The sequence below is a fragment of the Dromiciops gliroides genome, chromosome 3, assembly GCF_019393635.1.
Source record: "Dromiciops gliroides isolate mDroGli1 chromosome 3, mDroGli1.pri, whole genome shotgun sequence".
NCBI classification, from domain to species: Eukaryota; Metazoa; Chordata; class Mammalia; order Microbiotheria; family Microbiotheriidae; genus Dromiciops; species Dromiciops gliroides.
Window position 1 is genome coordinate 597375275 of NC_057863.1, and position 25537 is coordinate 597400811.

The 25537-nt window shown below is 42.2% G+C and overlaps 1 protein-coding gene across 3 annotated transcripts in view; it reads left to right on the forward strand.

Moving 5' to 3' along the window:
- The first annotated feature begins 364 nt into the window (after positions 1–364).
- Positions 365–25537, forward strand: part of CTPS1 (CTP synthase 1) — a 40391-nt gene continuing 15218 nt past the window's right edge. The window contains exons 1-8 of one of the 3 annotated variants that reach the window (XM_043998574.1): positions 370–518; positions 1379–1493; positions 4414–4594; positions 7952–8122; positions 11795–11895; positions 12924–13040; positions 13293–13376; positions 14861–14941. In XM_043998574.1, the coding sequence (XP_043854509.1) occupies positions 1416–1493; positions 4414–4594; positions 7952–8122; positions 11795–11895; positions 12924–13040; positions 13293–13376; positions 14861–14941 (813 nt within the window). In that variant the 5' untranslated portion in view covers positions 370–518; positions 1379–1415. Of the gene's footprint in view, positions 519–1378; positions 1494–4413; positions 4595–7951; positions 8123–11794; positions 11896–12923; positions 13041–13292; positions 13377–14860; positions 14942–25537 lie in introns of all 3 variants that reach the window. The other 2 variants (XM_043998573.1, XM_043998575.1) reach the window with 2 other exon arrangements.

Consider the following 25537-nt stretch of genomic DNA (forward strand, 5'->3'; position numbering starts at 1 on the left):
CTCAGCGGGAAAATATTCTTCCCTTTGTTCCTACTAGAAGATAAGCTTCCTGAGGGCAGGGACTAAACTCCCTTTGGTATCCCAAGAACCCAGAACGTAATCAGTGCACTCTTATTTATTCATGAGGAAGGATGGGCTAAATGATCTCTAAGCACCCTAGCTCTAGCCAAATACTCGTAGGTACCTGGAGCTCCAGGTTGGGAGGGGCGGAGAAGGCAGAGGTAGGCGGGTCCTCCTCGGGCTCCGCCTCTTTGCCCGGGAGCTCGACCGCAGCCACAAGTCGGCCCGGAGCCCCCGCCCACGCTTGCGCATTGAGGCCCTCCCAGTCCCTCCGGGCCCCGCCCCTCCCCGTCGGCGGCCCCCCGCCCCGGGACCTGTGCGCGCGCACCGCCTCGCGCCCGCCTTCCCTCAAAGACTCCCGCTACGGCCCGCCCGGCTCTTCAGTGACCTGCGCGCGGCGGCCGCGGATGATCACGCTCTGGAAGCAACACTGACAGGAGTAGAGCTGCCGCGGTCGGGTAGGCAGGGCCGCGCTTCATCCCGGTCCCAGCTGGAAGCCGAAGCTGGAGCGGGGACCGGGCGGGTCGGGCTGGGTTGGGCTGAGCAGAGCGGGGCTACCGGCTTCGGAGCGCGGGACTGCGGTGCCCGGCATTCTCCCTCCCCTCTCCCTCCTTCCCCCTAACCCCCCCAACCCCCCAGCGCCTTCCCCGGCCTCGGTGACGGGCGTCTCGCTGGCCAATCGGGGGCCAGGTGGCTGAGCCTTCCGCCCAATGGGCTGCTTGCGTAACGGGCGGGGGGCGGGCCGTCAGAGCCCGCGGGCTCGCGGCTCCTCGCGCCGGCCGCGTGGCCGCCGGCTCCGGGGTCTGGGCATCCTGGGGTCCCGGTTTCCTTCCGGTCCGCCGCGGGAGCTGTGGGAGAAGTGGGAGGGGAGACGACCCGGACCGACCCTCTCCATCCACTCAGCCCCCACCCCACTTCATAAGAAGCCCCCCAGGAACCGGCCCGAAACAGTCCGTGTTTAGGGAGACTGGAGACTGGCGGGCTAGTCTCGGTTCTGTCACCAATTTACCGTGTGACCTTGGGCAAGTCATTGCCCCTCTCCGGTCCTCAGTTTTCCTCTTTATAAAACAGTGATTATAAAAAAGCCCAGGCCCGCCTCTCTATCAGGGTTCTTGTGGGTGTCAGTGAGGGTGTTACCAAGACCCAGGATCGTGGTACTTGGACCTCGAAGGGATCTTAGCTACGAGGAAAGAGATTCATCCGAGTATGGAAGGGACTTGCTGAAATTCACACAGCTACTAATGATGATGGCTCTCTAATGTGTATCATAAAATGCTTGGCAAGCCTTTCATCCAGGGCCCCTCGACTTCAATTCCAGGGCTTTTTCTCTTCTGGACTGTGACTCAAGGATAAATATGGGGGATTCCTGTTCACAAGAGGGTATTCAATTAGATAAATTCTGTGATGATTCCGAGCAGTTGGGATTTCCAAGGGTAAGGATGTTTAGTACTTGTTATTTTCACTGTTGCTTGTTTCAGGAGGAAATTGGTCCAGGGAAAGCTGGGTTAACTTTCTGTGAATAGTTTGGTGCTTCTGAATCCTCCTTTCTTTGCTACTCTTTCTAGGTGCTTGTAATAATTTTCTCCTTGACCTGGCTACTCTTTCATCTCATCCCATGGTGTCCCATCTGCTATCTGCCTCCAGTCCTCTTCTCCCTTCGTTGGATTTGCCCTCACTTAGCTGGGTTGTCTTTTACCAGCAGCCCCACTTTCTTCCTCTTGCTAGCTGCCTCCTCACACTCTTAGTAGCTAGAGTGCTATATTTGGAATCAGGAGGGGCCTGGGGTTTTAAGTACCACCTCTGACACTTAGCAGTAAGATCCTGCACAGGTCAGTCACATAACTATTCTGCAGAGCACAGGGCCTAGCACATTGGTGTTTAATAAATGCTTGTTGATTGAGCTATGAAAGGGATATGGGCATAGTAATAATTATAGTACTAAGTTACATGATTATTGAGAGGCTCAAATGTGATAGTGTATATAAAGGGCTTCACAGATTTTATACCACTATAATAATAAACATCAGTGTTTATTATGAATAATTAAGAAAAAGGAAGGATCTTCTGCACTCCTGTGGGATTTGCTTTTAAGTGACTTGCCCAGAGTCATATAGCCAATGTCAGAGGCTAAATTTGAGCCCATGTCTTCCTGATTCCAGCCCTTTATCTATTATATCATATAGTCCATTTTCATTAAAATAGTCCATATTAATTAATAGAAACTCATTTCTTTATATCTCTGAAGGCTTTAGGAATTGCTTTCTTCCTAGCAACCTTGTGAGGTACTTAGGGTGATAGAACATTTCATATACCCACCTCATTTTAACTCCCCAAGATCCTACTGACGTAGTTAATACCAGTATGATTAGCCCCATCTCGTTGAGTGTGTCAAGAGACTTGGCCATTTATGCATAGTAAGCAAGTAAACAGTGGAGCTGAGGCTTAAACTAAGAAAGACTAAGGTTATTTTTCATTTATTTCACGGCTTCACTTCTAACATAGGTGAATTTGTTTTACTAGGGACAGAACTTCCAAATGCATGCTTTTTGATGCCTCTGTTTTTCTTGGGATCTGTGATATTTTTATTATAGGGAGGTTTAAGGCAAGTTAATTGTTTTTATGTGAAAGAACTGTCTTTTAAATTAAGGTTTGTATCTTACAGAATCTCAGTTAGAAGGGACCTGAGAAGCCAACAAATCTAACCTTGACACTTATCAGCTGTGTGACCCTATACAAGTCACTTAACCTCATCAGGCTCGGTTTCCTCTTCTGTAAAATGATGAGGGTGATAATAGCACCTACCTCCCAAGGTTCTTGTGAGGATAAAATGAGATGATGTTGTTAAAGTGCTTTGCATCCCTTAAAGCATCATATAAATGCTAGCTATTAGTAACCAAGAATCCCAGTTAGGGCATTGCTGACAGGTGGCCATCAAGCTTTTTCTACTATAACTCCAGAGACAGCCTTTTTTTGTTTGTTTTTTTTACAGCCTATTTTTTTTTCTGCTCTAGCCCTTTATTTTGTTTTATTTTATCTTTGCAACAAACATTTATTTTATTTTTTCCAGTTACATGTAAGGGTAGTTTTCAACATTCGTTTTCATAAGATTTAGAATAGTTCCAAATTCTTCTCTCTCCCTTTCCTCCCCCCTCCACAAGACATCAACCAGGTTATCTATGCACAAGTACTCTTTTTATCAGTTTATCAGTTCTTGACAGCCTATTTTTTTGATAGTCCTAATCAGTTCAAAGCTTTTCCTTTCAAGCCTATCTCTACCTATGTAACTGACATGTTATTCCTAGTTCTGTTCTCTTAGGCCAAGCAGAAAAAATTCCTCTGCCACATGACAGCCTTTAGAAAGCTAAATTGCTGTATCCTATAGTTGAAGACCGAACTCATGTCCTCCCTAAAGCTTTCTTTTGTCAGGCTACACATGCCAGTTTCCTTCTACCCATTATCATCTGGCTGGGTTTCTCTGCCTCAGCATCCTGGTTGCTCCACTTCTCTTCTAATATAGCAGTTTTTTAGAATGTTAAAACAAGTCTCTTTTTCCCAGTGAAATACATTGTTTTTGTATGGACTATCATTGTACTTTGTATATCAACCAGGGATCAGCTTAGTTAAATTGAGAGAGGTTCACCAACTAGGTTAGCACAAGATGAAGCATTAACTGGCTGAAGCAGTCCTTCAAGTCTGTCCAGTGAATTGCTTAGGGGATGTGATCTGCGTCAGTGGAAATCATGGGACTTACATTTAACTTTAATGAAAATTGATCTACATATTAATATTGATGTTAGAACATCCATACCTTGGCATAAAAAAATCTGGGGTTGTGATCTAGTTCTGTTGTGTTTTCTGGGTGACAAACTGCAATTTGGCTTAATAACTCTTGGAGGTTTAGTGGGACATTGGTCCACCTCCATGCTGTTGGCTGAATCTTTCTCCATTTAAGGAAAATTTGCCTGGGTGCCAGTACATTAGTGTTTGGTTCTCAGTGTACCCAAGTCCTCAGTTCTGAAATTGTTCATCAGATATTTAGAACTGGGATCTTTGTTGAGTTAATTCACAAATCTGTCAAAACTTTATGGAAAATCTACACTCATTTCGTTGCACTTTTTTCTGCACCTATTTAATCAAATGTGGAATGTAATTATTATTTTTGTTTCATGTCAGTATAGTATTTTCTCCAAAATTTTGGTTTTCTAAAAATATTTTAATTGTGTTCATTTTTATATAAGTGTCACTTCCTGGTAGTTCTTGGCTACCTACCCCATAGAGAATCCTTCATCCCTCGTAATAAATGATTTATTTTTATTCTAAAGAAGGCTTTTTTTTTCCCCCTCTTTCTCTTAGGTCTTTTTGAATAAAATGAAGTACATTCTAGTCACTGGTGGCGTTATCTCAGGAATTGGAAAGGGGATCATTGCCAGTAGTGTTGGGACAATTTTGAAATCATGTGGCTTACACGTCACTTCAATTAAAATTGACCCATATATCAATATTGATGCCGGAACATTCTCTCCTTATGAGCATGGTAAGCAGCATTTTTTTTATGGTACTTATGTGTAGGAAAATAGGGGAAAAGTCCTTTTACAAAACCCATTGAGTTGTTAGGTGTACTCTGTCTGTCTAGCAGAACATTTTCTTTCTCAGCAGATCAGAGAGAGACTATATGTCTTAAGATATTCCAAGATTTGGGCCCTGTGGGAGCTGAAGCAGCAAGGTTTCTTTTGGGAGCTGAATTTGAGAGTTACTGGCAGGACTGCTGAATGTGGATTTTTGTAGCTAAGCTAGGTTTGGTGCAGCTGAAAGTTTTCAGATCCAGGATTTTTTTAAATGATATCATCATCATTATTATTGTTGTTATCACACAACCGTATATGCTTTGTCCTGTTGCTATAGTTTGGCATTTACTCTTTTTTTTTTTAATTTATTTTAGTTTTCAACATTTGTTTTTATAAGATTTCTGGTTCCAAATTTTTCTCCCTCCTTTCCTTCCCTTCCCTTCCCCAAGACAGCAAGCAATCTGATATAGGCTATACATGTACAATTGGATCCAGGATCTTAAGAAGTAGAACCCATACATTTAAGATTTTAAGAAGCTAGGCATTTGGAACTTTCGGAAGGTAGGAAGTTGAAGGTTCACCAACTCCCTCGGTTATTGACTGCCCATAGATTATGACATTATTCAGGATACAACAGGATTAAATTTTACATCACCAAGCTAGCTCTAAGTTTGAAAGGTTTGTATCCTCTTACTCTGAACCACTTAGGTCAAATTATCCCCCAACAAAAATCCTTTAAATAAAAACATGCAGAAAAACCAGGTCTACTTATTGGAATGATTAACGTAAAATTCCCTTATAGCAAGATAATTTGCACAGTGTTTTGCAGAGGGGGCAGCTAGGTGACACAGTGGATAAAACGTTGGCCTTAGATTCAGGAGGACCTGAGTTCAAATCCAGCCTCAGACACTTGACACTTAACCCTCATTGCCCTGCAAAAACAAACAAACAAAAAAACAACAGTGTCTTGCAGAGTGTTTCTGGGAAGTGTTTTTTCCTTTTCTCTGTAAGCTTATTCCTTACATGGGTGGTCCAGTTAGCACTGTCCTGGGAAAAGCAGTACCAAATAGTTAACCAAGCAGTTAATGCTGCTATGTGAGGTGAAGAGAAACAGACACAACTTAACTCCCTAAATCTTTTTGTAGCACAGCTAGGTGGCTGCTCTAGTTGGAGTCAGGAAGACCTGAGTTCAAATCCTGCCTCAAACATTTACTAGCTGTGTGACCCTGGGCAAGTCACCTCAGTTTCCTCTGTAAAATGGGGGTGGTGGCATCTACTGTCTCAGGTTGCTGAGTCTCAAATGAGATGTTGTAAAGCACTCTGCAAGCCATAACAGGCTGCATAAATGCTTTATTATTATTTGGACTTAGACTTGCTATAACTTTTGGGCTGAAGCGTAAGTGATTACCTAAAGGAACATACATATAGAACATGTGAAAGCTGACTGAAGGTGGGTTTTTTCTCTCATACTGTAAGCCCGTTATGTTGACTAGTTCGTTAATTATAATATCTTTTTTTCTATTGAGCGCTTCCAAAAGATATTCTCAAATTATTGCCTCTAGTAACAGTGTTAGTACACAGTCTGTTAAGAGTCATCAGTGAGTATTTATTAAGCGCCTAGTATGTGCCAAGCTCTGTACTAAGCTTTAGGGAGACAAAGAAATGGAAAAAGAGGCCATGCCCTCAGGAAGCTCATAGGCTTATGGAGGAGACAACATGCTATGTACAAACAAGATAAATTGGAGATCATTTTAGTGGGGAGACACTAGCATCAAGGGAGATCAGGAAAGGCTTTTTTGTAGAACGAGGGCTTTTAGCCAGACCTACTAGGAAAAAAACAGGAAAAGAAATTCTAGGCATTGGGGAGAACCAGTGAAAATGCATGAAGTCAGGAGATGAAATTAAGTCTTTTGTGAAAAACAGCATGGAAACCAGTGTCACTGAATCACGGGAGGGTGGGGGAGGGTAAAGTATAAGCTATGCTGGGACTGTAGGAAGGGGCCGAGTTATGAAGGGTTTTCAAAAACCAAACAGGACTTTAGGGGAGCCACTGGCAGTATTCTATCAAAAGGTCGCCCTATTATACCCTGAAAATAAGGTTAAAATGACTTTTATCGTATTAGAACTTTGTCCTGTTGAATATTTGAAATAATAGTTACTGACAATTTTTTGATGTAGAATTTTATTGTAATGCTATCTGAACTATTTAACATTCATTCTGGGTTTGTAAAAATAGAAATTGCTTTTTCAGCTATTTTGCTAAAGCCTTCTTTTGATGCCCTGTTGTGGTGTAAAAATAACTTTGGGCTCTTTAAGACTTTCCCAGCTTATGTCAAGCTGGGAAAGGAAACTTGTCAGTACAGGTCTGGAAATGGTCTTGAATATCTGTTGTCTGAGGAACAGCCTAGCTAAGTTGGCAAAGGGTTGGCCACCAAAGGATGGATTTTTTTTGAACTGATAAAACCCTTTCCTAAGATGTCAGCTGCCTTGGAGGGGAGCACCTACATAGATGACTACTGGGGCAGCTAGGTGGCGCAGTGGATAGAGCACTGGCCCTGGAGTCAGGAGGACCTGAGTTCAAATCCAGCCTCAGACACTTAACACTTACTAGCTGTGTGACGCTGGGCAAGTCGCTTAACCCCAATTGCCTCACCAAAAAAAACAAAAACCAAAAACCAACCAAACAGAGATGACTACTTGGATACCTGTCAGGTTCTGTTTTGCCCCTTGCTTGTTCTCCAAAGCTTGGGTTGCACACACCTGGTATCCTTTTTTTTTTTTTTTTTTGCAGGGCAATGAGGGTTAAGTGACTTGCCCAGGGTCACACAACTAGTGTCAAGTGGCTGAGGCCAGATTTGAACTCAGGTCCTCCTGAATCCAGGACCGACACTTTTTCCACTGTGCCACCTAGCTGCCCCATACCTGGTATCCTTTTTAGAGGGGGCATGGAGGAGTTAGCATATTTTTGCATCTCATTCTTGTGAATGAGCCAGACCATCATGACTGATGTCTGTCACTCTGAGTTGTTGGTTGAATTATATATGTGGTACCAGTAGCTCCACAGAAGTTTAGCTACAGTGTGCCTGGCACTGAGGCTATAAAGACAAATGAAACAATCCTCTTCCTCAAGGGATTTTCATTCTAGTAAATGGATACATTGTGTACCTAAAGATGTATAAAGTAACAAAAGAAAGAGGAAGAGGGAGGGCCCTTTATCCCTCTATTGTGTCCTTTTTGTTTTCCTGTCAGGTAATGTTTCACAACTTCAAGTCTTATTCTGTGGAAGAGCTGATTACTGACCTAAACTTTTTCTACATTTTCCTCAGGTGAAGTTTTTGTGCTCGATGATGGTGGGGAGGTAGACCTTGACCTGGGCAATTATGAACGGTTCCTTGATATCCGTCTCACCAAGGATAATAACCTGACTACTGGAAAGATTTACCAATATGTTATTAACAAGGAGCGTAAAGGAGACTACTTGGGAAAAACTGTCCAAGGTAATACTGGATGTCAACTCTAGTTTGTGGGCCAAGGTAATACTGGATGTCCCTTTGGTTTGGGGCATATATCACCGGTGACCTCTCTGTCTGAAAACAGACAGGACTCCTTTGCTATTGCAGAGCCCTGGTGTTATCTCAAGAGGTAAATAATTGCTTATGTAAAACTCACTCATGGGAGCTTCTTGGGTTGCTTTGTGCTTTAAGCGCTCATGTTCTTTTTTGTGGCTCTAGTTCAGATGTTTCAAGGTAATATCAAAGAGTTTCTTCAAGGAAAAAGATGAAACTGAATCGCTTAGAGACATCTGCCTTTAATTGCATGTTAATCATTTAAAGCTCATTCTTAGTTATGTGGAAGTTCCCTCAAAGTGAATTGAAAAAGGGCCCTGCCGTGGGTGGCATTGTCTTTAGCTGGAGCCATCATGTGAGCCCGACTAACATAACTCATCTGAACCCAAATACCTTTTGTACAGAAATTCAGTGATTGTTCTGGAACAATGGAGATGACTGAGTAAGGGTAATAAAGGATGGGGTGTGTGGGCTAGACAATGTGGAATTATCTCACAATGGAAAGTAACTTTAATACCATAGATAATGTGTAAGCCTAGAGATGAGTGTCTTAGTAGTATATCTCCTTTTGGGTTGAGACAATGGCCCATAGCATTATAGGTCACGAAGGACTGTTCTCTTTTTTTGAAGGCCTGTGTCACCCTGAAAAGCATTTTTATTACTATAGGAGAGTGGAAAGAGCACAGGGTATGGGATCAGACCCTCACAATGTACATCTTACCACGTATTGCCAAATTCAGAATTGCACAGTTCTCTGTTTGACCTTCGTCAAATCTAGAACCAACTGAATTTCAGAGAAGAGATCATGTAATGCAAACCGGATCTGAACAAGAATCCCTTCCAGAGCATGTCCAGTAATTTAATCTTTGCTTGAAACCTCCAGGAAGAAGGAATTCACTACTTCCTGGGACAGTACATTCCACTTGGGCAGCTCTAATTGTTGGAAAGTTTTACCTAACATCAAACTAAAATTTATTTCTTTGAAACTTCCACTCATTGTTCTTAGTTTTGCTCTCTGGGGCCAAGCAGAATAAATTGAATTCCTTTTCCACATGACAACAGACTTTTAAATACTTAAGCACAGCGTTCTCTGCTCTCCACTCCTCCCCCATCAAGTTTTATCTTCTGGCTAAACATCCAGTTCCCTCAACTGAACCTCTTGTGTTATGACCTAGACTATGTACCATTCCTCCAGTTTGCTCTCCAGCTTATTAATGTCCTTCATAAAATTTGCATACACACACTCCCAGCTGAATGCAATACCAGGAGAGTACCTGTATACAGTGGTGTCAAACTCAAGTACAAAATCTCAGAAAACCACAAATTGACATTATCTGGGGGGCAGCTAGATGGCGCAGCGGATAAAAGCACTGGCCCTGGATTCAGGAGGACCTAAGTTCAAATCCCACTTCAGACACTTGACACTTACTAGCTGTGTGACCCTGGGCAAGTCACTTTTAACCCTCATTGTCCCGAAAAGAAAAAAAAAAGAAATTGACATTATCTAGGTTGTATTGTATTTTTATTTATTTTGTTAAAACTTTTCCCAATTACATTTGGGCTTCAGTGGGGAGTTTTGTGACTGGGAGTTTGACACCTGGTGTCACTGTTTTTCTTGGCTTCCATATCACCAATGTTGGCTCATTGAATTTTCACTTCACTAAAACTCCTAAATCCTTTTTTGGATTAACTGCTGTCTAATCACCCTTTCTGGCTTATGGTTGTGAAGCTGATTTCTTAAATGTTGTAAACTTCATCTTATTGGACTTTGTTCAGTATTCTAGCTTGTCAACACCTTTTTGAATTTTGATTCTGTTATACAATATGCTGCCCAACTTTTTATCACTGCAGATGTGAAAGCATGCCGTTTATGCCCTTACCTGAGTCTTTGATAAACATGCTTAACACATACATTTCAAACTCAGGCATCCACCAGAGATTTCCTTCCATGTTGTCAAACTATTACTGCTGCCCACTGACTCCTCTTTGGGTCAGGATGTCAAGCAGTTTTTTTTCCTCTTTAAATTATTCAAAGCCAAGTATTAAACATCAGTAAAACTAAATTTGCCTAGTAATTCTGTACTGATTGTTTAACCTAAATCCAAAGTGTCATCTTGATTTTTCAGTCCATGTCCTCTAAGACTTCCTCAAGGATTCTTTGTCCATTTTCACTGGCTTTTCCTTTATGTAGTCCTAGTAATATGTACTTCATTCTGCTGCTGCTTTTTCACTTGAGCATTATTTCTTTTTTGTGTGTGTGAGGCAATTGGGGTTAAGTGACTTGCCCAGGGTCACACAGCTAGTAAGTGTTAAGTGTCTGAGGCTGGATTTGAACTCAGGTCCTCCTGAATCCAGGGCCAGTGCTCTATCCACTGTGCCACTTAGCTGCCCTGCACTTGGGCATTATTTCACAAAAGCTTTTCCGATTTCTTTGTATTCTTTTGTATTGGTCAGTCTCAATTACATTTCAGTGTTCCATTACATCAGTTTACCACAATTTATTTAACCATTCTTATGTTGATGGGCTTTTAGTTTGTTTCCACTTTTTCATGATTACATATGTTGTCATTAAAGTCTTTGAAATTGTTCATCGAAGCAGTGTTGACTCCACCTAACTGTACAATCACAGTCTCCCTCTCTCTCTTTTCCTCCATTGTAGCATCAGAGGTGTTGTCAGATGCTTTGTTAAAACGGAGGTAAACCACTTATAGAGCACTGAACAGGTCTAGCAGCCTTCCTAATAACCTTTAAGGAGCCTGCCCAAAGGGAATGAGCTTATTCTGACATACTCTTGGAGCTACTCTGGATCTTTGATCAACACTTCCTTTCGTACATGGTCACTTAACCTCTGGGCCTTAGTTTGGTTCTTACTGAAAATGAAGGTGTACTAGGTCCCTTCCAACTCCAAGCTCATGATCCTACTATAGGTGCTACGGCACTCCTAGGTCCTATAGAAAACGAACTAAACAGTGTGGGCCTTAAGGAATGAATGATTTTAGCCATGTAATTATACTGCAGGTGGATTTTCTGCTTAGCCTTGTAAACTTGGACCACAGTGGTATCTAGTCTAGGCTGGGCCAAGTGGAAATTGGATTAAAGAACTGGCTTTTGGTAGGAATTCTGTTCCTTGGAAATTCTGGATTTGATACATTCTGCAGCATCTTTAACCTCAGCCTCTCCACTCTAAGCAGAGTAGCTTCTCTCCCCCCATTTCCTCAAAGTTGATCAGGAAAGATGTCTTCTTATTTCTGAATAAGGATGCCATCTCCCTTCTGTATGGTTCATAGTAGCACTCCCTATGTGAGCTTTGGAATGTTGCTTGCTGCTGACCAAGTTGAAGGCAGACCAGGGTACCAGCACAGCATATGGCTGTGGAGTGGCCTTGAAGAGGGATGAACAGGCCTCAGGATTTGACGTTGCAGTGTATTCTGCTTATTTATCTGCAGATAATTAGCTTGGATTTGATTCTTTAATATTTGGTGTTCTACCCTTATTAGAGCAGATTAAGTTCAGTGACTTGGTTCAAAAATAAATCTATTTAAATTAGTATCAGTTCTATTGGAAAAGTCTAAGTTGTATGTTTTTTGTTTTTGTTTTTTCTAGTTGTCCCGCACATCACAGATGCAATACAAGAGTGGGTAATGAGACAGGCATTAATTCCTGTAGATGAAGATGGCATAAAACCTCAAGTGTGTGTGATTGAGGTTTGTACATTTTTCTGATCTTCCTTTGTAAATTTTAAAGAACTATCGAAGTGGGAGCTCTGTTATTGATGGTCTGCCTAAGTCCAACATCTCACTGTAGAAATGATGCTGAGGCTTTGAGTCCAGGTCAGGCAGGGCATGGTATGTATCTGTCTGAGTTCCAGTCACCTGCTTATCCATAAGGTGATTGTTCTGGCCACAGTCACTCACAAAAACAAAGAGAGGGGTTGAGATCTGCCCCTGGGTATCCACACTAATGAAATCATGAAATCTCCATGGGGTCCTAAGGAACAGGCAAACTGCTGGAACAAGTGTGCACACCAATGAAGTCACATGGTGTGAGAAATCGGTAGATATTTTCTTGAATAAAGATATAATTTATGGTAACATTTTTTAAAACAAATTTGACCATAGAAATGTTGAGGCATTATTATTGTAAAAAATAATAATTATTCCAACTATTATCATCTCGGTGTAATTTCAAAGGTAGAAGAAGGCAAATGCTCCAGCTCTCTTGGTTTGAAGTTACAGTTTATTGTGAGCCTGGAAGATAAGAATTAGGCAGAATTCTTTGTGACTGACTGGCTCACAGAGAGAGGATCGCTTTTCTTGCCTAATTCTATTTTTCCTTGACATAGGTGTGGAAAGAGCCAGAATAGCCTTGGGGAAGAATAATCTTGTCCAAAATAAGTGACATAGCACTAGGAAATGTGGTATTCCTGACAAGTGACATTGTATACTTTTATCAGAAAATCCATATTGGGGGGGCAGGGCGATGAGAGTTAAGTGACTTGCCCAGGGTCTCACAGCTAGTAAGTGTCAAGTGTCTGAGGCTGGATTTGAACTCAGGTCCTCCTGAATCCAGGGCTGGTACTCTATCCACCGAGCCACCTAGCCGACCCCAGAAAATCCATTATTTGATTGAGATAATGGAGTTTTAATAAAGTGCTGCTCAAAGAGAGAGGAAAGGAATGGGAAAATAAAGGATGATTTAATGATGTGCTTCCAAAATGACTTTGTGCTTCCAGCTCGGAGGGACGGTAGGAGATATAGAAAGCATGCACTTCATCGAAGCCTTCCGTCAGTTTCAATTCAAAGTCAAACGAGAAAACTTCTGCAACATTCATGTCAGCCTGGTCCCACAGGTGAGGTGCTGGAAACTTCAGGAGGGACCTGAGAAGGTGCAGGGGAGTGTCTGTGCATGCACCAAAGGGGTAGTTTGAGTTTGTCTTCCCTTCCATTTGGGAAGGAGAAAGAACTGATCCTTGGGGGGTTAGAGCAAATGGGAACTGTGCACATAATCAAATTGTCTTCCCTGCCTTTAACATTTAAGGAAAATGTCCGCTTTTTAATTCTGTAGATGAAGAAAACTCCTTTTTTTCTCTCTTGTAAAATAGCCAAGCTCTACAGGCGAACAGAAAACTAAACCCACCCAGAATAGTGTTCGGGAACTCAGAGGTCTTGGACTTTCACCAGATTTGGTAATTTGTCTAAATCCTTTGCACTAGGATTAAATTGTAGTCTTAAATGTGTGGCAAAAATTATTCTGAGAAATGAACAAAACCTTTTTTTTGCGAGGGGAATGGGATAATTTTAATGTCTCTTGATAATAGAGTGCCCTCTACAGTTATCTGACATATACTTGGTAGGCATGGCCCCATAACTTGGGGAGGGGGGGGGGTGGCGGCAGGGCATTGAGGGTTAAGTGACTTGCCCAGGGTCACACAGCTAGTAAGTGTCAAGTCCCATAACTCTTGAAGCTCCAGTCCAGCTCTTGTTGTGGCATATATTCTTGTTCAGTTGTTTCAGTTGTGTCTAAATGTTCTCTTGGCAAAGATATTGGAGTGCTTTGCCATTTCCTTCTTCCACTGAAGCAAACCAGGTTAAGTGACTTGCCCAGGGTCACACAGCTAGGAAGTGTCTGACTCAGGAAGCTGAATCTTTGACTCCAGGCTGGCACACCCTCCACTATGCTAACTGCTCCTAGTAGGGTATCTCATTAGGCTAAAAAGATTCGAGTGTGGGTCTGGCAGTGGGCATCACCTCACTCCCTCATTAGGGTTCATTGCCTCTGGACCAGCTGAGCTAAGTGAACAGATCCTAATCACCAAAATGTCAGCAGATTGTTTTGGCTACATTACTAAGGCATAAAGGGGATGTAAACTGTATTGTTATGGATTGGTATAGAACTGTATAAGCACATGCTAATGAGATTATAGATCCTTGAAGTCTATTTGTTGATAATAGAAATTTCTTTCAATGACATTATACTTTATGGCAACATTTTCCAAATTAATTTTGTATGGAATTGAGGATAAAGAATATCTCTAGATAGAGCACCGCCGGTCCTGGGTTCAGGAGGACCTGAGTTCAAATCTGGCCTCAGACACTTAACAATTACTAGCTGTGTGACCCTGGGCAAGTACTTAACCCCAATTGCCTCACCCAAAAAAAAAAAAAAGGCATATCCCTAGGATAAAAGTGGATTAGGAAAATTTTGGAGTAGGATAGCAGATATTAAACCTTATCTTCCTATTCCTCTCCCCAAAAAGTCATTTCATACTATTGTAGAGGGCACTATATTCTGATTTTCTCACACAGAACTCCCCTTCCCCTTGTGGGAACCACTCATAGTCCACAGAACATGCTTTGGAAAGCCTCTTGTGGCTAGTGTTGTGTTGTCTTCTATACTCCCTTATTTCTGATTTTCTTTCTCTATTAATATCACTTAAGAAGGAACAGGCATTTCACTCCTATAGTTCATTAAGTAGTCTTCATTTAGGTTCTTGTTTCTTGGCCTTCCTCCAGTTTGGGAGTTTCAAAATGTAGTTGAAAAGAGACAGGGGAGCATCTTCAAGTTTCTCCAGCATCTGGTGGGGGCAGTTATACACTGTCCTTAATGAGTGACAATGTTTGTGTGTTTTTAATTTCCTCTGCTAAACTGTGCTCTCATCTTTTGGGTTAGGTGGTATGCAGATGCTCCAATCCTCTTGACACCTCAGTGAAGGAGAAGATATCCATGTTCTGTCATGTTGAGCCAGAGCAAGTAAGTATGTGGTCCCAGGTCCTCTTATTTAGGGAACTGCAGAGGATAAGAGTTAGTTCACAGCTTGAGAAAACAAGCATTTCCTAGAATTACTTGTGTTCTTTTAACTTTATATACACTCTCAGCTAAGGGGACCTTTGTCCCATTTCACGTATGGAAAGATATAATGGAAGGAATACTGGATTTGGAATTAGAAGGCCTCGTCCACTTAGTAGTTGTATGATCATGGGTAAGTCAGTTAATTTCTGAGTAACTGTCCCCTGTACAGCTTGCATGGCTGGTGTACAGCTGGTATGCAGTGGAAGAAGCCCTTTACAAAGAATGCAGGGGCAATGGTTATTTCTGTTAATGGAGAGGCCATTGGTGTAAGGGGGGGACTGCCAGAATCTGACCTTGGAACCTCTGGGCCTCAGTTTCCCCATATCGAAAACAAAGGGATTGAATGACTAGATGATCTTTAAGGTCTCTTTCAGCCCTAAGGTTCTGGGATTTTGTGTGTTTAAAGTAATCGCATTTAATTTTGGATTGTGTTTGTATATTTGCATATGGGTATTTGATAGACTCAGTAACATTTGAGAGTAAGGACACTCTGCTGAAGCATTCCAGAGGGAAGCTGTCAAGCTTCCCTGTTAGTAGACATATCTGGATTATCTACTGCGTGTGAGACTCTTGTGTACTGTGAGATACAAAGCTGTTTGCTTCAGGTTTCCTCTCTGGGTAGCAGAAGGGATGGCAGGGAGGGATGGGTCCAGACTACTTTAGCTTCCATTAGTGTGTAGGCCATACCTGGAGGAAGAGTAAATTGAAGGGAGAGTGTTAAATTTCCGTTTAAGTGGATACCTCAGTAGTGATTGCTTTTGTGCATTGTTCTTCATGAACTCTTCGGATAGTTTGGGTCACTTGGGATTGATTCAGGTTTAACAGAGTCGCTATAGGTTGGCTTTGATTTTTAGTATTTGAAGATGTCCTCACCCTATAGTTTTTCAATAATAAAAGGAAAAACTATATAAAATCCTGCATTTTCTGTAGTTCTTAGGAGATAGGTGTGCCAAGGGTGGGACTGAGCTCTGCCTGCCCCAGCGAGGCAGAGTTTTTGATGCCTGATGAGAAATATTTAGTCATTTTCTCCCTGCCTCCTTCAGATGATGGATTTCTTCAGGGGTTGTTGAATGACTGACGCATTCTGTGTATACGTACACAGTGTGACGTTTTGTATCTAACAAACAATTTTCAAGCCAACGTAGGAGATTTAGTTGCTCATCCCAGCCATTGACCAACTAGATGACCTTAGGGGGTCGTCCAATGTGGTGTTGTACCAAGTGCCTTGGACTCGCAGTCGGGAGATCTGACTGACTTTTCTTCCTGGCTCTTCCACTGACTTACTCTGGACAAGTCAGCTTTCCTGAACTGTCCTCAAATGAGGCAGTTTTCAGATGTTATTCCAATTTTTCTTCATTAGAATCTTTTCCTTTATGTCTTAATTTCATTCTTAGCCTCTCCCATTACTTTTTTTTTTTTTTTTTTTTTTTAGTGAGGCAATTGGGGTTAAGTGACTTGCCCAGGGTCACACAGCTAGTGAGTGTTAAGTGTCTGAGGCCAGATTTGAACTCAGGTACTCCTGACTCCAGGGCCAGTGCTCTATCCACTGACTCTCCCATTACTTTTGAGAATGGGAAAGATGATGTGGCATTAATCAATGAGATTTGGCAGCTGATCAGATTTCGGTGTTGAGGCAGGGGAAGAATCAAGGATGATTGAAGTTGAAAAAACTGGATGAATCAGATGATGGTGTACTTAGTAGAAAGAACAAAGTTTGGAGAAAAGGTGTATTTAGGGAAGATTACAAGTTCCATTTTGCACATGTTAGACTTGAGATGAGGAAACAGTTGCAAAAGATGAATGACTTCACTGAAGTCACACAGCCAGTAAGTGTAGGAACTGTGGTTTCAACCCCAATCTTCCAAACCCCAGAAGAGATCTGTTTTTCCTATATCCCAGCACTGAGCCTCATTATTCGATACAGAAGGCAGTGTGCTAGATAGAATATCTGTTGTGCTGGACTGAAGAGTCTGAGTTGAGTACATATCCTCCCAGACTGTTACTGAGGCTCTTCCAGGCTCCATTTCTCTTATGAAATGGAGATAATAACCCCTGAAAGTACTTGCTGTTGTAAAGATGAAAGGCAGTTCAAATCCAGCCTCAGACACTTGCCACTTACTAGCTGTGTGTGACCCTAGGCAAGTCACTTAACCCTCATTGCCCCACCAAAAACCAAAAAATAAAAAGATGAAAGGAGGCAACGCATGTACAAAGTGCTTTCTTCCTGAATGTCAGCTATTTGAAGCAACTTTGGACAGTGCTAGGTGTTGGGCCTGAGTCAGAAAGTCTTAGGTTTAATTCCTGGCTCTGACAATTCCCAGCCATGGTCAACACAGTCTAAGAAGTCACTCATAGGGGCAGCTAGGTGGCTCAGTGAATAAAGCACCAGTCTTGGAGTCAGGACTTCAAATCCGGCCTCAGACACTTAACACTTACTAGCTGTGTGACCCTGGGCAAGTCACTTAACCCCAATTGCCTCACCAAAAAAAAAAGAAGTCACTCATAGTCTGTGAGCCTCAGAAAACTCTGATACTCCTCTGAGAGAAATGAGTATTTTTTATATTAATAACCATTTACTATTGGAGATCCAGGGATTTTTCCCTTCCTGTTTCCTCATTTTAACATTCTCATCAATCATGTTTAGATCTGATCAAAAGGTAAAGAAATCATAGTTTAGATGAATTGGTGGAATTCAGCCCATTGTGTTTTAGTCAGACAGGTCTGAATGGAAGTGGAAATCCCCCCTTTGTCTAGATTGCCCTAGACTAGCGTGGTCTGGGAAGAGATAAGTCTTTGTTCAAAACTGAGTGTTCATGGGGCAGCTAGATGGAGCAGTGGATAGAGCACCGGCCCTGGAGTCAGGAGTACCTGAGTTCAAATCCGGCCTCAGAAACTTAACACTTACTGGCTGTGTGACCCTGGGCAAGTCACTTAACCCCAATTGCCTCACTAAAAAAACAACAACAACAACAAAAAACCTGAGTGTTCAGTCCCCAGACCCTCATTAGAATAAGCCCACCTTTCATTATAATATTCTTTCTCATTATTTGTTAATCAGTCAGAGTTATTTCCATACTTGGGAACACTCTTCCAAGGGCACACAAGCTTTGAGTGGGTTTCATGAGAAGTGTTTGGCATTAGAGAATGCCACCGACCTCTTATTAATTATCCCCTAGCATAATTAATAAAATTATTAATTACCCAGAAACTGTCTTTTGAATTGTGTATCCATCACACTTCATTTGGTTGATTTATGAGCTTTGTTGATGGAAGAAGCCCCTTTGCACAGAATTCCCAGGTTCTGGATTTGCTGATAGAATGCATAAGAGCAATAAGGAGGTATAGAATAAAATGTTAGGTGAGATCTGAGGAGGGGAAATGTGGGGTAGGGCGGACATCTTGTAGAGGTGGGATTTTAAGTGGCCTTTAGAGGATTGAGCAGGTGAAGAAGAGGGGACAAAGAGGGCATTCTGGGCTTCCCAACTAACCTGATCAAAAGGCTAGGAGCCAGTCTCTCCCTACTCCAGGCGATTTTGGTTTTCCTTTGGTCTGCTAAACAAATAGAGAGGTTGAAACAGATGGCTAACATTAGGTTTTAAGAGTAGTCCCGTTATTATCCCTCACCCCATTACTTTTGGCTCACAATCAAGACTTGAATATAGTGCCGGTGGGTTTTGAGTATACCTTTTGTCTGATAGTGAATTTAGTGTTCCTACATCTAGTCAGCTTATCTCAGGGTCTTCTGGTATGTTGATTTGGTGCAGATAAAGCTGAAATTGAGTTTGATCCTAGCATGGGCCATATTGTTGTGTTTCATTGTCACACGGTATCTCTTACTTGGATCAGTTGTCTTGAAAGTACACATTATTGGACCTGAGGGGGTTCCAGGATGAAAAGATAGACGAGTACTCAGGGATGAGTCAGAAGATATGGATTAGAGTCCCAGCTCCCACACATAACTGACTGTACTCTGCTTCCTGTTGGGCCCATTGCCAGCCCCTTAGAACTGTCAAGGAAATCCAGCACCCTGGTGATGATCCTGTCATGGTGGGTCGATATCCAGACCCCAGTTTTGCAGGTTTCATCCCTCATGAGACTTGGATGATTGATTTGTTTGATGGGAATTCAGGGAGGATGCAGTGTCAGCATTATGACTGTTAAGGGCTAAAATTCTAGCTAGTCTGTCTAAAATATCCAATGAGTGGTCGCCAATCAATTATAAGCTTCAGCAAGAGTTAGACTTTTAAGCGTTTATTAAGGAGAATAAGAATTTGGTAAAAAAAGAGAGGCCTAGATTCCTATCTATTAAAGGGAGAGCACATTTTTAGCTCCCTTCTCTGCCAGAGTCCCGAGGAAAGAGCGCCCCAGAGTCAGCGCCAGTCTCTTCCTTCCTCCTCCCACTAGCCCGCGTCACTTCCTGACGCCAAAGAAAAGACTCCTGGTCTTGCCCTCAAAGACCTTCGCTTCACGGGCAGAACTCTTCTACAGTAAGTCTCCAGCAGGCGGCGTCATTCCAATCGTTACATGACCCAAACTCCTAGTGTCATAAGTCTTACTGAGATGAAAGCAGAGGACTTGGTGTGACTTGGAACAAGCCAGCTAATCTCTGCACCCCAGTTTCCTCATGTAGCTCCTTGAACTATCTTCCTCTCAAGCTTCTTAGGGAAAGAGCTTTGTGAATAAACTTCAGCATGTGTCCACCATTGTAGCAAGAAAGAACAAAATCGTTTGGGCACTTTTTTTCCTAATAAAGGACAGTACATGGTTTATTAGCATTAAACAGAAATGACAAAATGTTTTGTACATCTGTCTAGTTGTACTTCATACTTTGGAGAGCAAGGCAATACCAGTCTGATCCCCTGTAGACAGAAATGCTAATTCTCAGGACTTAAAATGGCTAACTTCATGGCAAGAAGTAGATTCACAAATTTCTTTTTTTCCTAGGTCTGTGATACAATATGTAAAGAGATGTCTGGAGGCTGGAAGAGGGGGACCAGCTCTTTAATTCTCAATAATAGGCCTGTACTGGGGTAGCTAGGTGGTGCAGTGGATAGAGCACCGGCCCTGGAGTCAGGAGTACCTGAGTTCAAATCTGGCCTCAGACACTTGACACTTACTAGCTGTGTGACCCTGGGCAAGTCACTTAACCCCCACTGCCCCGCAAAAATAAATAAATAAATAAATAAATAATAGGCCTGTACTTCAGTGGCCATTTAGACTTTGAAGACTTAAAGTAATGGAAAACTGATTCCTTTCTATGGAAGCCTATTCTACTTTGGGGATTCTCTCATAATTAGACTTTTTTTGCCTTTCTCCCTGTCCCAGTTCCATTAATCTTCTTCTCTGAGGCTGGTCCAGACTGATAACCATCTGGGTCCAATTAAACACTTAATTAGAAAAAAATCAATTAGAGGCATGTGCATCAGAAGCTCCTTAGAAATACCACATATCTAAGGACACATGAAATAATAACCAATTTTCCATCACAGTAAGGAAAAGGGTCACATCATCACATCCTGTAAAGGGAACATGTAACCTTAAGCTCCACCAGAGCAGAACTGAAAGGTCTCTGCTGTTTAAAACGTATTGTTAACTAGCAGTTATATAGTGTTTTATGGTTTACAAAGCACCTTACAAAAAATATCTCATTCTGTCCTCAACAGTCCTGGGAAGTAGGTATTACTATTATTTCCATTTTATAGATGAGGAAACCAAGTGAGAAATTAAATGACTTGCCCAAGGTCACACAGATAGTATCTGAGGCAGGACTCAAACTCAGTTCTTTCTGAAGGTCTGTTTTCTATCAACTGTTCCACATAGCTGCCCTGCTTTGGGTTCAAGGTAGAGTGATTGGAGAAGCCTACCAACGTTGGTGGAGTACATGGAGCCAGGCTCTTAAATATTTTGTTATTCATTCATTTATATCATCCCTCCAGTTAGGTCCAGGAAAAGCCCAAGTCATCAAGCATTTAATAAGTGCTTGCCTAGAAATGTTGACAGACAACTTATGGGTAGAGATTTCTCTACCTCAGATTCACTAGTGATACCACTAGCAGATAGAAACCCTGGCCATTTTCTTCCTTCCTTCCTTCCTTCTTTCCTTCCTTCCTTCCTTCTTTCCTTCCTTCCTTCCTTCCTTCCTTCCTTCCTTCCTTCCTTCCTTCCTTCCTTCCTTTCAGGCAATTGAGGTTAAGTGACTTGCCCAGGGTCACACAGCTAGTGAGTGTTAAGTGTCTGAGGCCAGATTTGAACTCAGGTCCTCCTGACTCCAGGGCCGGTGCTCTATCCACTGAGCCACCTAGCTGCCCCACCCTGGCCATATGGAAGTTTGTAGAATCTTAGAGCTGGAAGGAAAGCCAGTGGCATCTGAATCCAAATTGATACTTAGGAGGAGGATGCCATTCCCAGACTTGATCTTCTGTTATATCTCGAGGCCAGGAAAACTGGAGTCTGCTAGCTTTAGCTTTTATATATATATATACATATATATATACACACACATATATATATATGTATATATATATACACACATATATGTGTGTATACACACACACACATGCACACACACATAAATATGTTTAGGTATGTGCATTACTCCTAGAGAACCTTTTTTCTTTTAGATCTTGGCTTGGGTCCACATCAGTCAGAATGGGCCTAACTGGGTTTAGGGAGTGGGGGAAAGTTTTGTGCTTTTCTCTGGATATTTGGGTCTTAACAGTGGGTGTGAAGCTCCTACAGTAGCCTTCAGAAATGCAGGCTTTCTCAGTAACCACAGGTATCCGCTCTAGGGTTAGTATTGAGGTTCCCAGGGGAGAACCTCATACCTGAGAATGGCTTCCAGACCTTAATTCAATCTAGAGGTTGCTCGGGAGGCCAAAATAGCCTTTCCAAAGGAATCTGGGGGGTAGCCCTATAGCATTCACAGACAATTTTACCCCTTAGGAGTTTATATAACAGAGGCACTGAGCCTTCTTACTATTTGCCCTAAGTAAGCTGCTGTGGGGGGAGGAGTTAAGATGGCGGAGGCAGTGACTCGCCTGAGCTCTCCCTAAGACCCCTCCAAATACCTTTAAATAATACCTGGAGCAGCAGAACCCACAGAAGAACAGGGTGAAATAACTTTCTGGAAAAAGGCAACTTAGAAGGTCAGCATGAAAGTTCGTTGTACTGTGGTGAGAGTGGAGCATGGCCCAGTGCAGGCAGCCCCAGCAAAGACTGGCTCCAGCAAAACAGGATTAGGCCTCAGGAGTCACTGAATCAGCAATGGCAGCAGCTGCTTCTGGAGCTCAGCTCACAGATGGTAAGAGGGTTGGACATCTGGCCAGAAGGAGATTATAGGGATCTCTTTGCTAGCACTGAGGCAGGACTCTGTTACTTTGCCCATACTTAGATCTGGGTCACAGTCCTGGGGGGCAGTCCCAGGGCGGGGAGGAACATTAGCACACCAGAGCTTAGGCTGAAGTGGAGAGGGGTCCCTCCTCACAATTCCAGGACAGAAAAGAGAGGTTGTGGTTGCTCACAGATCAGGGCACAGGTCGAGGAGAGTGGTGAACTCACCTCTCCTTGGGAGAACTGAAAATTTACAGGTGCCTAGAAATTTCTCTGAAAAATAGCTGCACAAAACTCCTGAAACTGGGGACAACGCAAAAAAAAAAAAAGTCAACAGCTTGGTAAAGGAGACACAAAAAAATACTGAAAAAAAGAACACCTTAAAAAAAAGACTAGGCCAAATGTTTACCAAATGGTTAAAAGAGGTACAAAAAGCTAATGAGGAAAAAAATGCCTTGAAAAGCCAAATTGGTCACATGGAAAAGGAGGTACAAAAGCTCATTGAAGAAAATAACTCCTTAAAAATTAGGATTGAGTAAATGAAAGTTAATGACTTTATGAGAAATCAAGAAACAAAACAAAACCAAAAGAATGAAAAAAATAGAAGACAATGTGAAATATCTCATTGGAAAAACAACTAAGTAAGCTGATGTGAACTTCTACCTTCCTACCTCCAGGAAGTTTGCAGCCTTAGTTTCCCTTTTGTGTTTAGAAACAGCAGCATATTTGGCTTTTTGGGCTTTACCAATCTAGGGTGTTGTAGTATATCTTGCTGATGTCTGTATGGTCATGGACACTTCTGATTATAGGGTTCCTGGCCAACTGAGCACTTCTGAGACAATTTTCTGTTTCAAGAGTCCCTAGCTAAAGGTAATCCTGAAGGGCCAAGAGAACAGACTGACGCTGGATTCAGGGCCTTTGATAAGTAAGCAGATGTTTTCAGCTCAGGTCAGGTGAAGGGGAGCCAAATCATCAATTCCAGAGTCCTGGAAAAGTTCCAGACTGCTAGCAAGCATATATTGTGTAAATGTCATAAACCAGGAAGGGGGCTATCTGATATCTTGGGTCAAAAAAGATCTCAACAGGCTGAAACAATGACCAAAAGGTAATATTAGATGAAATTTAATAGGGACAAATGGAAAGCCATTATGCTTTGGTTTAAAGAAATCAATTTTGAGGCCTTCTGAGTTGAGTCTACTGAAACCTTTATGAGACAAGAGTTTGATCTGCCCGTGGAATAAAATGCTAGTGTGATTTTAGATGACACCAATGTAAATCTCTTGTTCAGAACAGGAGAATCATTGGTCCCCACTCTTCTTAGCTTTTATCAAACATCCTGTCGAATATTGTGTTCAGTTCTAGGCATCATATTTTTAGGAAGGCATTGATAAGCTTAATCATATCCAAGGCAGCTAACCAGGACAGTCAGGGAATGTGGAAACGCATGCTGTGCAAGGGGAGGGATCCTTTGAAAGAACTGCCTAGACTAGACTAGAAAAGAAATTGAAGGGGATATAAGGATTAATGCTGTCTCAAACCATTTGTATTTTTTTTTTCTGGGGCAATGGGGGTTAAGTGACTTGCCCAGGGTTCCGCAGCTAGTGTCAAATGTCTGAGGCCGGACTTGAACTCAGGTCCTCCTGAATCCAGGGCCGGTGCTTTATCCACTGCGCCACCTAGCTGATTATTTTGGGAAAGTAGAATTAGTCTTACTCAGTTTGTCACCAGAGTTCAGAACTAAGAGTGATGAAGGCGAGAATGACAGAGAGCAAGTTTCATCTAGTTAAAACGAAAATATTCACACAGTGATAATGGCTGTCTTTAAATTAAAAGGGGGTGCCTTGTAGAGAGTGGTTCACAATCATTGGAGATCTGGGAAGGCTCATGTGAAAAAAGGTAGAGTGAAGTGGGGCAGCTGGGTGGCACAGTGGATAGAGTGCCAGGCCTGGACTCAGAAAGACTCCTTCATGAGTTCAGATCTGGCCTTAGATTCATACTAGCTGTGTGGCCCTGGGCAAGTCACTTAAGCTTGTTTGTCTCAATTTCTTCATTTGTAAAATGAGCTGGAAGAAGGAAATGGCAAACAACTTCAGTAGCTTTGCAAAGAAATCTGCAAATGGGGTCATGACAAGTTAGACACAACTGGAAAATGACTGAACAACAAAATGACATCTTATGCTTTTGAACTCATGTAAAAGATGAGGGAAGTGTGGCTACTTGGAAAAATCTGGAGCTTTTAATGGACTGCAAGCTGAATGAGTCAATAGTATGATGTTGCAACCAAAGTTATTCAACCTAGGCAATAATAAGTTAGACTATCTAGAACTAGGGAGGTAATAATATCTTCTGTAGTTTGCCCTGGTTAGATCCAGTCTGGAATATTGTGTTGAGTTCTCAACATCACATTTTAGGAAGGAAGGGATAAATTTGAGATGATTCTGAGGGGTGGTGGGAGAAGGGGAGGCTTACCAGGACAGTGAACAGCATCAAGATTTTGCCATATGATATTGAAGGATTGGTTTAACTTGAGGAAGAGCCAATTATGTGGCAACAAGATAGCTCCCCATAGGTATTCTATGGAACAATGCAGAAAGGCAGGTTTGAAGATATTATGGTTTGTTTCATTAGCTTAGAGTTTCATTTCATGTAGAAAATGTGAGATGTCGGAGTGTTCTGATGTCCACTTGGCCTTTGGGAGCTTTACAATTTCTGTTATTCCTGTTCTTGGTAATCAAGGGGGAACTTATTCCATAGTATTAGCAAAGAGTAGCCCTTGGTGAAGTTATTCCCTGCTAAAGAAAGAGATCTAGATAGATTTAGGTATGTTCGTGGAATCTTTAACCTTAGTGATAGCTCAGTTAACACATGCTGAAGACAAAGTTCCTTAAAACAAAGTCACTTGGGAGCTGATAGGATTAGGAGAACTTGTGGTCTCAGTATTAGGTCAGTGGCGGGAAAGGAGCAAGTAAGTAGCCTTTCAAGGAGACTACAGCCTCTGTCTGCCTGAGAGGAGAACTGTACTCCTTGGTCTCCTCCCCTCCAGGAGTGATGACATTGATGCTCATTAGGGCTGTGGCATCATTGGATGGGGGTTTATTTCAGAAGAGACAAAAGAGCATGCTTTATGTAGATATCGGGCTGCTCACAAGTCCACCTTCCCCAAAGTGT